Raw genomic sequence first — 14,643 nt, 5'->3', positions numbered from 1 at the left:
TGAGGACTGGAGTTTATGACATGGTGGATGAGTTAAACACCTGAAACCTTGTTTTATAAAAAGCTGAAAAATACTTGACCCACTGAGAAATAGGGCTGATAAAAATTAAAATAGATTATGCATCAGACAGCACAACAAAGGACTTCAAAAATAATTTTAAACATTTATTTTGTACTTAATTCTTAAATTTCTTAAAGGCATAAGTAAACTGGTCATCATGGACCCTTTTTCAGCAATGATGCCTGTCAAAAGTGCAAGGGTTAATGCAATGTATTTAGACACTTTGCAGTGGCCAGTAAACTGCAACATGATTTGGAAGGTAGGGTGAAATATGGCAACTTGCAGAAAAGCATCAAAGAGATGAGAAAAATGAACAAATTCCACAGGAGCAGTGAGTGAAGATTACAAAGGAACCACAGCCTTTGGAGCCATGAGTCATGCATCTTAACCATACAGCCACCAGGATGCATTGTCAGAAGAGACAAAAGTTGTCCAAAGCAAAAGTACCCATGCCCTGCTGAAGTCAAAAGTAGGGGGACTGGAATTCTTCAGATAACAGAAAGGAATCTTCAGGAAACAAGAAGGCAATGCCTGCCTCTGCTGCTTGAAAGAACAGCACAGTAGTGTCTAAAAACATTCCCTCTTTAGGAAAGGACATGCTACCAAATTTTCACAGATGTGGAAGAGCTATTCATGGACTGTAGCTCTACAAAAGATACAATGACTCCTATTATGGTCCTACTTTTGACTGAAAGTTAATTATTGAATTTAAGCTTAATTATTGCAATTAATAAAACATGTTTTGCACTTTTAAAACTTGCCACATTGGAAGAGTGGAATGTTTCCTAAAGGTTTGAATAGGTCTTAGAGCTAATACACCAAAAAAAAAAAGGTTCCAGCCTTGTCATGGTACATATTTGTGATGTCAATGAACTAGAGGAATAGCAATCCAGTAGACGCAAGTTTATTCAGAAAAGAAAGAATTTATAGAGTAAGTAAAAAGACAGCCTGCAAAGCAAACTCTTTTGATTTAGATTAGTCATAATTTATTTACAGGTTGATGACTGATGACCACAATGCCGAGTTTGTCTGGATCACTTTTCCTTTAATCAGAAAACCCACCTTCATTTTTTTTTCCAGCAAACAACTAAGTAAACTGAATTTTTTACCACTTTTAAAATAAACTGGGCATTCTTTATGCCTGAAATTTGGCAGAATGGTCTATGCCTGTTTAATCACAACCACTTCTAGTTGCAATATTTACAGATGTTGCCATCATGTGAAAAACCATGCCATGGGATTCATCAATACTTCTATATTTTCCCATTCTTCACAGAAGATAGAAATGGACCTCTTTCAAGAAATGAAAATAGACAGAAAGTAGAAACCAGTGTGACATTCCTGTTCTCCATTGTCTTTTTTCTTACTTCTGGTATAAATTACTATCCTGTATGTCACCAGTTGTCCAACAATATTTGACAAGCAAGTATTCATTAATTAAGTCTTTGATCCACTGCTTAGGAGTGGCTAGAGACTGTCACATCAAGCAAGAGGCTTAATGTAGAAAAACAGTCCCGGACAGGATGCGAGTCCAACACAGGACACACATAACCCAGATCACACCACGCATGAGGCACCGTGGCAGGGAATCGAACTATGCCAGAACATGCAACACTGAGCTGCTGATTTAACAAACAATTACAAAAATGTCTTCCTAAACTAATAATATATACAACAAGAAAGAAAGAATAATGTTAAACTTTAAATATGATATGTGACCTTTTTAGTACTATTTTATATCTACTCCTTCTAAAAAAATAACCATTACATCTATTGGAAACTTAGTATACTAACTATTTCATCACAGCACTGCTACCAACAAATGAAAAAATTCTAAGGCTACTTACAGTGAAGTGAATTTGACATCCACCCATGATATAGTCCAGGAAAGAATACAATCTATGGAGCTGCAGAAAGGAAACAAAAGTATGTGAATCAGCTAATCACAGTGAAAAATGTCAACAGTCTGAAGTGCAGAACAATGTGCTATTTAACACAATAAAATACAGAATTAATGTAACATACCACAACACTTTTACTATACATTACCAAGCTAAAGGCAGAATACTAATTACAATAGCATGTCAGTGCATTGCATGTCATAGTATTTAACCAAGCTGTTAAAATGATAATAGAGCTTATTTAAATTAAGAAAAAACATACAATTTTTAATTTCAGTATTTATAGGTTCATAGATTAATACTAGGGAAACTGCCCTTGTGAGCCATTTTAAGACTAGCCAGTTACCCCATGTGAGAATCAAACCCTGCACCTTGCATGTATAAGGGAAACACCTTAACTATTATGTCTCCCACCCCTTATGCCAACTTACCACCCCATTATGTTGAATTCTAAGAAGATAAATACAGAACCTAATTTTTTTTCTATGTGATAGCTGGCACAACATTGTCTCCATCACCAGGGTCTTAGTATACAGTCACATTATCACCATTGCCATGGTCTTGCTATATAGTCACATCACATTGCCAGGGTCTTGCTATATAGTCACATTATCTCCCTTGTCAGGGTCTTGATATATAGTCACATTATTACCCTCATGACGATCTTGATATACAGTAACATTATCACCAACACCAGGGTCTTGGTATATAGTCACATTATCACCAACACCAGGGTCTTGGTTTATAGTCACATTATCTCCACTGTTGGGGCCTTGGTATATAGTCACATTATCTACATTGTCAGGACCTTGGTATATAGTCACATTATCTCCATTTCCAAGGTCTTGATATATAGGTTCATAGGTTCATACTAGGCTATCTGCCCTAGGGCATTTATAAGCCTAGCCAGAATGTGTTTGGCTTTCGCCGCCCATTTTAAAATTATTTTGCTATGCCCTTTTTCGAGGTTAGTATACTGTGCCTCTGTCTAACATTGACACAGAAGTGATACCCGGGGTAAACCTACGATCTCCCATCCACTCATCAGGATTCCTCTTGAAGAGAGTCAATGAGGGACTCTGCCTAACCTGGACTGGGATTTTATTCCAGAGTGAAGGGAGCCTCTGGGTTATGAATCTGTCCCTCCAGCATGTCCTATTTATTTCAGTGCTGAGGTTCAAGTCTCTCGAGCACATAGCTCGATGGGATTTGGATTTTCTGAGGTGCAGCATGTCCATTAATTCCGGGTTGGACATGGCTTTATACGTCAGGCACAGATCACCTCTGAACAGGTGGTATGCCACTGAGTAGAGCTGGAGTTTCTTTAACCGGGCAGCATATGGCATCTGTTTGAGCCCTTTGATCCTCTTTGTGAGGTACTTTTGGGGTCTTTCCAGTTGCTGCAGATGTCTGGCAAGGTACATCCCAAAAGGGGCATTGTACTCAATTATGGGCCTGATGAGGGATGAGTAAAGAGGCACAATGACCTCCCCTGATCTAGATGTGAATCCCTTCATGATTAGGTGGGCTATATAAAATGTTTTTCTAACCACTTTGGCCACGTGGTTGTCAAATGAGAGATTGCTATCAACTTGGGTCCCCAGGTCCCTAATTACTTCTTCTGTACTTAATGGATTACCACCTATGTGGTAATTTGTGGGCACTTTGTTTTTGCCAAAGGGGATGACGATACACTTTTTGGCATTTAGCTTGAGGCCATGGCTCTGGCACCAGTTGTCTGTTTCTATGAGGCCCTTTTGGAGGATGCTTGTGTCAGCTGGAGAGTCAATTATGGCACCCAGTTTACAGTCATCTGCGAACTTGGTCAGCCACAGTCCTTCCGTGTTGGCCTGTACCTCCGAGAAATATATACCGAACAAGAGAGGTCCCAGGACTGAGCCTTGTGGGACACCACTTGTAACTAGTTTGGAGTCTGACATGGCTCCAGCAATTCTAACCATGTGGGTTCTGTCCTTGAGCCAGTTTGCAATCCATCTAGTGACATAGGGGTTTATATTTAAGCTGGTGAGCTTATCTATAATGCCCGAGTGGGGTATTGTATCGAAGGCTTTTGCGAGGTCCAGGTAGGCTGTGTGGACCACCTTCCCCTCGTCAATGGCCTTGGTGACTGTTTCAAAGAAATCAACCAGGTTTAAGAGGCAGCATCTGCCCTTAACAAAGCCGGACTGGGTAGGATCCAGTGTCTGTAGGTCCCCAATATCTTTATTTATGAGGTCCATGATGATCCTTTCCATAGCTTTGCAGACCAAGCTAGTCAGGCTTATGGGGCGATAGTTTCCAGGATCCGTTGAGGCACCACCTTTATGGAGAGGGATCACTGTTGCTGTACGCCACTCTTTGGGCACATATCCTGTAGTAAGGCTGAGATTGAACAGTAGTTTTATGTTTGGGTTTAGCTCTTCTTGGAGTTCATGGTCCCATTGATGCTGTGTTTTTTGCTTTGGAGAGGGCGGCTCTTACCTGAGCATCTGAGATGTCAGGGGGGCAGCACTCTGCTGGGATAGATATTTGCCCTTTTGGTGGGGAGGGGGGGATATAGTCACGTTATTTCCATTTCCAGGGTCTTGCTATAAAGTCACATTATCTACATTTCCAGGGTCTTGATATATAGTCATGTTACCTCTATTTCCAGGGTCTTGCTATAAAGTCACGTTATCTACATTTCCAAGGTCTTGGTATATAGTCACATTATCTCCATTGTCAGGGCCTTGCTATATAGTCACATTATCTCCATTGTCAGGGCCTTGGTAAACAGTCACATTATCTCCATTGTCAGGGCCTTGCTATATAGTCACGTTATCTCCATTGTCAGAGCCTTGTTATATAGTCATGTTATCTCCATTTCCAGGATCTTGGTATATAGTCACTTTATCTCCATTTCCAGGGTCTTGTTATATAGTCACGTTATCTGCATTTCCAGGGTCTTGAATACAGACATGTTATCTACATTTCCCTGGTCTTGGTATATAGTCACGTTATCTCCATTGTCAGGGCCTTGGTATATAGTCACGTTTTCTCCATTTCCAGGGTCTTGGTATATAGTCATGCTATCTCCATTTCCAGAGTCTTGCTATATAGTCATATTATCTCTATTGTCAGGACCTTGGTATATAGTCATGTTATCCTCATTTCCAGGGTCTTGGTGTATAGTCATGCTATCTCCATTTCCAGAGTCTTGCTATATAGTCATATTATCTCCATTGTCAGGGCCTTGGTATATAGTCATGTTATCCTCATTTCCAGGGTCTTGAATACAGTCACGTTTTCTCCATTTCCAGAGTCTTGCTATATAGTCATGTTATCTCCATTGTCAGGGCCTTGGTATATAGTTACTTTATCTGCATTTCCAGGGTCTTGCTATATAGTCATGTTATCTCCATTTCCAGAGTCTTGCTATATAGTCACATTATCTCCATTGTCAGGGCCTTAGTATACAATCACGTTATCTCCATTTCCTGGGTCTTGGTATATAGTCACTTTATCTCCATTATCAGGGTCTTCATATATAGTCACATTATCTCCACTGTTGGGGCCGTGGTATATAGTCACGTTATCTCCATTGTCAGGGTCTTGGTATATAGTCACATTATCTCCATTTCTAGGGTCTTGGTATACAGTCACTTTATCTCCATTATCAGGGTCTTCGTATATAGTCACATAATCTCCACTGTTGGGGCCTTGGTATATAGTCACGTTATCTCCATTGTCAGGGTCTTGGTATATAGTCACGTTATCTCCATTGTCAGGGCCTTGGTATATAGTCACATTATCTCCATTTCCAGGGTCTTGGAATATAGTCATGTTATCTCTATTTCCAGGGTCTTGCTATAAAGTCATGTTATCTCCATTTCAAAGGTCTTGGTATATAGTCATGCTATCTCCATTTCTAGGGCCCTGGAATACAGTCACATTATCTCCATTGTCAGGACCTTGGTATATAGTCACATAATCTCCATTTCGAGGGTCTTGGTATATAGTCATGTTATCTCCATTTCCAGGGTCTTGCTATACAGTGACGTTATCTCCATTTAAAGGTCTTGGTATATAGTCATGTTATCTCCATTTACAGGGTATTGGCATACAGTCACATTATCTCCATTGTCAGGGAATTGGTATATAGTCACGTTATCTCCATTGTCAGGGCCTTGCTATATAGTCACATTATCTCCATTGTCAGGGCCTTGGTATATAGTCACATTATCTCCATTGTCAGGGCCTTGGTATATAGTCACATTATCTCAATTGTCAGGGCCTTGGTATATAGTCACGTTATCTCCATTGTCAGGACCTTGGTATATAGTCACATAATCTCCATTTCGAGGGTCTTGTAATATAGTCACATTATCTCCATTGTCAGGGCCTTGCTATATAGTCATGTTATCTCCATTTCTAGGGTCTTGCTATACAGTGACGTTATCTCCATTTCAAAGGTCTTGGTATATAGTCGTGTTATTTCCATTTACAGGGTATTGGCATACAGTCACATTATCTCCATTGTCAGGGCCTTGGTATATAGTCACGTTATCTCCATTGTCAGGGTCTTGGTATACAGTCACATTATCTCCATTTCCAGGGTCTTGGTATATAGTCATGCTATCTCCATTTCCAGGGTCCTGGTATACAGTCACATTATCTCCATTGTCAGGACCTTGGTATATAGTCACATAATCTCCATTTCGAGGGTCTTGGAATATAGTCATATTATCTCCATTTCTAGGGTCTTGCTATACAGTCATGTTATCTCCATTTCAAAGGGCTTGGTATATAGTCATGTTATCTCCATTTACAGGGTATTGGTATACAGTCACATTATCTCCATTGTCATGGCCTTGGTATATAGTCACATTATCTCCATTGTCAGGGCCTTGATATATAGTCACGCAATCTCTATTTCCAGGGTCTTGGTATATAGTCATGCTATCTCCATTTCCAGGGTCCTGGTATACAGTCACATTATCTCCATTGTCAGGGCCTTGGTATATAGTCACGTTATCTCCATTGTCAGGAACTTGGTATATAGTCACATAATCTCCATTTTGAGGGTCTTGGTATATAGTCACATTGTCTCCATTTCCAGGGTCTTGCTATACAGTCATGTTATCTCCATTTCAAAGGTCTTGGTATATAGTCGTGTTATCTCCATTTGCAGGGTATTGGTATACAGTCATATTATCTCCACTGTCAGGGCCTTGGTATATAGTCACGTTATCTCCATTGTCAGGGCCTTGGTACATAGTCATGTTATCTCCATTTCCAGGGTCTTGGTATATAGTCATGCTATCTCCATTTCCAGGGTCTTGGTATACAGTCATGTTATCTTCATTGTCAGGGCCTTGGTACATAGTCATGTTATCTCCATTTCCAGGGTCTTGGTATATAGTCATGCTATCTCCATTTCCAGGGTCTTGGTATACAGTCACATTATCTCCATTGTCAGGGCCTTAGTATATAGTCACGTTATCTCCATTGTCAGGGCCTTGGTACATAGTCATGTTATCTCCATTTCCAGGGTCTTGGTATATAGTCATGCTATCTCCATTTCCAGGGTCTTGGTATACAGTCATGTTATCTTCATTGTCAGGGCCTTGGTACATAGTCATGTTATCTCTATTTCCAGGGTCTTGGTATATAGTCATGCTATCTCCATTTCCAGGGTCTTGGTATAAAGTCACATTATCTCCATTGTCAGGGCCTTAGTATATAGTCACGTTATCTCCATTGTCAGGGCCTTGGTACATAGTCATGTTACCTCTATTTCCAGGGTATTGGTATATAGTCACATTATCTCCATTTCCAGGGTCTTGGTATAGTCACATTATCTCCATCATCAGGGTATCAATGTATAGATATATTATCTCCATCACAAAGTTCTGAGTATATAGTCACATTATCTACAAATCTACCATCTTTGTTTAGAGTCACATTATCTCCATCACAAGGTTCTCAGTATATAGTCACAGTTTCTCCATTTCCATGTCCTTGAGATAAAATCTTGCTATATCCATTGCCAGAGTCTAAGTATATAATCTCCTTATCTCTATTACCAGTGTCCTTGTCTATAATCTAATTATCTCCATTACCAGAGTTTCAATATATAGTCCCAATATCTCCATCGCAAGGGCCTTGGTATATAGTCACATTATTCCCATTACCATGGTCTCAGTATATAATTATATTATCTCCAACACCAGGGTTTTGGTATATAGTCACGTTATCTTCATTGCAAGGGCCTTGGTATATAGTTACATTATCCCATTACCATGGTCTCAGTATATAATTATATTATCTCCAACACCAGGGTTTTGGTATATAGTCATGTTATCTCCATTGCAAGGGCCTTGGTATATAGTTACATTATTCCAATTGCCAGGTTCTCAGTATATAGTAACATTATCTCCACTGCCAGGGTCTCAGTTTATAGCTCTATTGTCCCCATTACTTGGGTCTCTGTATATAGTTCTATTTTCTCCATTGCCAGGTTCTTAGTATATAATCAGATTATCTCCATAAGCAGGGTCTTGGTTTAAAGTCTCATTTTCTGCATTATCAGAGTCTTGCTATATAGTCACATTATCTCAACCACCAAGGTCTCGGTACTTAATCAAATTATCTGCATTGCCAGAGCACTGGTATATAGTCACGTTGTCTCCATTTCCAGGGTGTTGGCATATAGTCATATTATCTCCTTTTCCAGGATCTTGGTATATAGTCACATTATCTACAAATCTACCATCTTTGTTTAGAGTTACATTATCTGCATCACAAGGTTCTCAGTATATAGTCACAGTTTCTCCATTACCAGCTTCTTGATATAAAATCACATTATATCCGTAATCCCCTTATCTCCATTACCAGTGTCCTTGTCTATAATCTCATTATCTCCATCACCAGAGTCTCAATATATAGTCCCAATATCTCCATTGCCTGGGTCTTGATATATAGTCACATTATCTCCATTGCCAAGGTCTTGGTATATAATCACATTACCCCCCTCACCATGATATTGGTATGCAGTCACGTGATCTCCATTGCCAGGTTCTCAGTTTATAGTCCCATTATCTCCATAGATAAGTTCTCAGTGTACAGTCATATTATCTCCATTACCAGGTCCTTAGTATGTAATCACATTATCTTCATCACCAGGATCTCAGTATGTAGTTATATTATCTGTATTGCCAGGGTCCTGGTATATAATCACTTTATCTCCATTGCCTGGGTCTTGATATATAGTCACATTATCTCCATGCCAGGGTCCTGGTATATAGTCACATTATCTCCATCACCGGGGTCTCACTATATAGTCATATTATCTGTATTGCCAGGGTCTTGGTATATAATCACATTATCTTTATCACCAGTGTCTTGGTATACAGTCACATTATCTCCACCTCCAGATGCTTGGTATATAGTCCCACTCCATAACCAGGGTCTTGGTATATACATTCACATTATCTTCATTGCCAGAGTCTCGGTGCATATAGTCACATTATCTCTATCTCCAGGCTCTTGGTATATAGTCCCACTGTCTCCATTTCCAGGGTCTTGGTATATAGTCCCACTGTCTCCATCACCACGGTCTTGGTATATAGTCCCACTGTCTCCATTGCCAGGGTCTTGGTATATAGTCCCACTGTCTCCATTTCCAGGGTCTTGGTATATAGTCCCACTGTCTCCATTGCCAGGGTCTTGGTATATAGTCCCACTGTCTCCATCACCACGGTCTTGGTATATAGTCCCACTGTCTCCATTTCCAGGGTCTTGGTATATAGTCCCACTGTCTCCATCACCACGGTCTTGGTATATAGTCCCACTGTCTCCAATGCCAGGGTCTTGGTATATAGTCCCACTGTCTCCATTGCCAGGGTTTTGGTATATAGACCCACTGTCTCCATTGCCAGGGTCTTGGTATATAGTCCCACTGTCTCCATTGCTAGGGCCTTGGTATATAGTCTCAATATCACATTTGCCATGTTCTTCGCATATTGTCATCTTATATCCATCACCAGGGTCTTGGTATACAGTAACTGTGACATCCCTCCTCTGGGACAGTAAGCAAGCAGCCTGAATCCTCACTACTGACACTGGTGAGGGACATTCACTTGGAATAGAAATAGACACACTCAGTATTTTCAGATGCAGGTCTTTGCACCAAATACAATTTCCTTTAAGAGCATGCAGGGAGCACACTCAGTCCTGGGGCTAGGTTTCCCTCTCTCCAGGCTGCCAAATAGACTGGAGAGAGAGGGGGAACCAGCCCCAGGACTGAATGTGTTCTCTGTGTGCTCCAAAGGGAAATTGTGCTGATGCAAAGAGCTGCATCTGAAAATATTGTGTCTATCTATTTTTGTTCCAAGTGAACATCCCTTATCAGTGTCAGTAGTGAGGATTACTGGCCCAGAGGAGGGGCGTCACATGTTGGTGGACAGTGGTGTGGATATTAATTGAACTTCTGTAGCCTGTAGACAGTTGTCACTGAAGGTGTGTGTACTCTCAGCAGCCACAAGGTAAACACACAGAGTTTCATTTTCACATCAGTTTTATTTATTTATTTAATTATTTTGTTAGTTTAGTTAGTCAGGGAAAGCAGGCAAAGATGTCAGCAGATGATTATGGCAAACTGACAGTGAACCAGTTGGCTAAGGTGTGTGAAGCCAAAGGACTGCTGCATGCCAACCTGACTAAAGAGGAAATTATTTCAGCCTTAGTTGCATTTGCAGCACCAACCAGCAGTCAGGAGGATAACCAGTCTGGTAATGGGGATTTGCAGCCCTCAGAAACAGGACAGTCCACCTTTTCCTCAGAGGACCTAAAAACTTGTCTGGAGTTAAAGAGACTTGAACTGGAGGCCAAACATTTGGAATTAGAATCAGCAGGGAGACTGTGACATTTGGCAACTGAAGAAAATGAGAGACTACAGCAGGCAAAACATATGGAATTAGAATCAGCAGAGAGACTGCAGCATTTGGAGGCCAAAGAAAATAAAAAATAGTGCCAACATGAGAGGGAGATGCTGAGTCTTCATCAGGGTCATGGAGGTAATGGGGAAGGGAATAACCAAACTCCAGAAGCAATAAAGGTCAGTAAGTTTCTTCCACAGTTTACAGAGGGTAATTTTGATAGCTATATTCATATATTTGAAAGAGTGTGTAAACAGTATAATGTTAACCAAGGGCTCTGGGTACGGCTCCTGATCCCCTTACTCCATGGTAAAGCTGCAACTGCTGTTTCTAAATTGTTTGACACTGATTGTGTAAACTATGATAAATTAAATACATTAAAACAATGTTTATTGGAATGTTTTAAGTTAACACTTAAAGCTTACAGAAAAAAATGTTTGTGAGCATAGATGTAAGGCAGATGAAAGTGTATATGATTATATTTCAAAGTTAAGTGGTTATTTTCATAGTTGGGTGAGTGGGTGCCAGATCACCACTTTTGAAAGGCTGGCAGACATTTTGGTGAGGGAACAAGCCCTTAGCACATTGCCTGAGGACATGAGAATCTGACTGACAGACCGGGAGTGTAACTCTGCAGATGAGCTGGGAAGAAAAGGGGATCTGTACTTAGTAAGCATGCACCATCGCACAAGAAGGGGATACCCAGTGCTGCACATGGATATAAGGGAACCCATGGTGGGCTGCCTAAACTACCCCAACAGACTCCACCAGTAACAGGGGAAGCCACTAGCTCAGGTACACAGCCAGGATCATGGTTTAGATATTTTAAATTTAACCAGTGGGGCAATGTAGCATACAGATATCCACAGAAGCAAGGTGGGCAATAAAAGGTGAGGGAGCCAGCAAGTGGGAATAACAATATGACAGTGATAAGTAGTCTGGAGACAACAGGAGTACCAGACTATCACTGGAGTTTATATCCCATCTTAGTAGATGGAAAATAGGCCACTGCTAAGACAGACACAGCCTCTGACATAACCATTGTGAAGCCTTCAGTGGTTAAAGAGAAGCAATACTCGTTTGGGCAGTCCACTCCAGTCAGAGCTTTAGGAGGGACCCCATTCCAAATGCCTTTGGCCAAGTTTCACCTTGACAGGGAGGATTGAAAAGGAAGCAAGCAAGTAGGTGTGTTTGAGGATATCCCTGCAGATGTCCTGCTAGGGAATGATGAGGTGGCAATTTCAGGGAGGGAGTTACCCTGTAGCAGTGAGTCTGAAGGTGAGCCACAGCTGCTGGTAGATACTGATGTTCCCTTGGACAGAGTGACTGCAAGGGCAGAGGTGAGTGGTAGTACAGAGATTGACAGAGAGAGGGAAACCCAGCCCCAAGACTGAGTGTGCTCCCAGGGTGCTCTTAAAGGAAATTGTGCTTGGTGCAGAGAGCAGCATCTAGAAATATTGTCTGTGTCTATTTTTGTTCCTTGTGAACGTCCCTCACTGGTCTCAGTGGTGAGGATTCAATTTCCTTGATTACTGGACCACAGCAGGGACATCACAATCACATTATTTCAAGTTCCAGGGTCTCAGTATATAGTTACATTATCCCCATCACCAGGGTCTTGGTATACAGTCACATTATCCCCATCACCAGGGTCTTGGTATATAGTCACATTATCCCCATCACCAGGGTCTTGGTATATAGTCATATTATCTGCATCGTCACGGTCTTGGTTTATAATGACATTATCCCCATCACTGGGGTCTTGGTATATAGTCATATTATCTTCATCGTCACGGTCTTGGTTTATAATGACATTATCCCCATCACCGGGGTCTTGGTATATAGTCATATTATCTGCATCGTCACGGTCTTGGTTTATAATGACATTATCCCCATCACCGGGGTCTTGGTATATAGTCATATTATCTGCATCGCCATGATCTTGGTTTATAATGACATTATCTATATCACTAGTGTCTTGGTATACAGTCACAGTATATCCATCTCCAGGGTCTTTTATATTATCATATTATCTTCATCACAGGGGGCTCAGTATATAACTACATTAAAGCCATTTCCAGGTCTTGCTATATAGTTACATCATCTCCACCACCAGGGCCTTGGAATATAGTCACTCTTTCTTCATTGCCAGGGTATTGATATCACCATCACAAATGTCTCAGCATATAGTCACATTATACTCTTGTTGTGTAGTTACTGGTGTTCCATATCACAGTAGCCCTCTTCTCAGTACTGGATATGCTGCAGTTACATTGTTTTGATGTTGCAAGTGAAATGGGGAAAATGCTACACAATCATCTAACATTAAATGGAGACAGATAAAACAATTCTACTAATATCAAAAGATGAAGTGAGAAATAGCGCATAGGAAGATATTTTAACTGGATATGAGGAAATATTTCTTTATGCAAAGGAAAGTGAACAGTTGGACTGAGCTTCCTGAATGTATTTTATGCAACAAAAACACTAAAACTTTTATTCAAGCACAGGACATGTCCAATGGCAGATCAATAACAGAGAAACGGGCATCTCTAGAATGTACTGTGCATTGTGCATATGAAAAAAAGGAACCGCAGTCTAGCAAACAGAGCCAAAATGAAAAGAAAAAGAATCGGCAATTTTCTCGTGTAAAGAAGTGAAAATAGTCACGGTATTACTTCAGCGCTGTCTGCTTACTGCTGTTGTAACAACACAGCAACAATAATAATAATAATATTAACAATAATTATAATAATAATAATAATATCCTGTTATAACAAACAGTTGTAGCATTGTGTCATACATACCCTTGGTTTAGAAGTATTTTGCTTTGACAGCTGCTAGTATATATGCAAAATGTGTAGGCTACACTTCTTGAGAGATTTTTGTATGTAGTACCAGTGGCAGTAACAAGGTAAAGATATTTATCTAGTGTCATCATGTTATTTCTGTGCCTGTAATGACACTGGTGGACAGGGTGGTGCTTCACATTTGTGAGCAGCAAGAACGTAAATAAACTAATGGAAATATCATTATGAGAGACAGCATGCAGCACTCTAACATCACTAACATCACTGCTTTTAAAGATTAGCATCAATATGGATTCACAAATAACATGCTTGCGGTACAGATCAATATTTTTTCTGTAGTGGTATTATTAATCAAGCTTTGGATAAACACTTTACAGGAAATTTATTTTTTTCATAATTTCTTCAATACATTCAATAGAATGCTGCACAATATAGCAACACAGAATTCAAAATCACTGATACGTATTTATGTTTTAAGTCAGCCAGATTAATAGCAGCCTAAATAAAAAACATCCTTGTATGAAAATCAGGTGCAATTTGGATAAGTTAGAAAGCAAGCCTGTTGGCATTCTTCAAGGGTAGGTGTTTGGGCTTGTTTTTTAAAATTTTATAAAATACAAATAGTTTTCGGTAAAATTCAGTGCATGAATTACAGAAGCGACTTAACAATTACTCTAGTAACAATTGTGTGTAAAAAGAAAAGTATACTTTCTTTTGTTGCTTACTTTTTTAAGAAGCAATTCTAAAATCTTGGAAATATAAAATTAATACACATGAGAAATAAAACCATGAATTTTAATTGCTCTTCCAACAATACAACCATTAAAAAAGTTACTTAAGATTAAAACATGAATGTGAGAATTGCTAGTTAGTCATCGCTTATGCATATATCTATATATATATATATATATATATATATATATATATATATATATATATATATATAGATATATA

The 14,643-nt window shown here is 39.8% G+C and overlaps 1 protein-coding gene across 1 annotated transcript in view; it reads right to left on the bottom strand.

Moving 5' to 3' along the window:
• The window catches only part of CPNE7 (copine 7), a 2,789,522-nt gene that overhangs the window by 607,893 nt on the left and 2,166,986 nt on the right, over positions 1-14,643 (bottom strand). Inside the window, exon 10 of the mRNA XM_044081847.1 lies at positions 1,908-1,967. Coding sequence (XP_043937782.1) covers positions 1,908-1,967 — 60 coding nt within the window. The remainder of the gene's footprint in view (positions 1-1,907; positions 1,968-14,643) is intronic.

The sequence above is a fragment of the Protopterus annectens genome, chromosome 8.part1, assembly GCF_019279795.1.
Source record: "Protopterus annectens isolate FY-2018-M chromosome 8.part1, PAN1.0, whole genome shotgun sequence".
NCBI lineage: Eukaryota > Metazoa > Chordata > Ceratodontiformes > Protopteridae > Protopterus > Protopterus annectens.
Note: the sequence above shows the minus strand (reverse complement) of the source record. Positions and strands in the feature narration are given on the sequence as shown.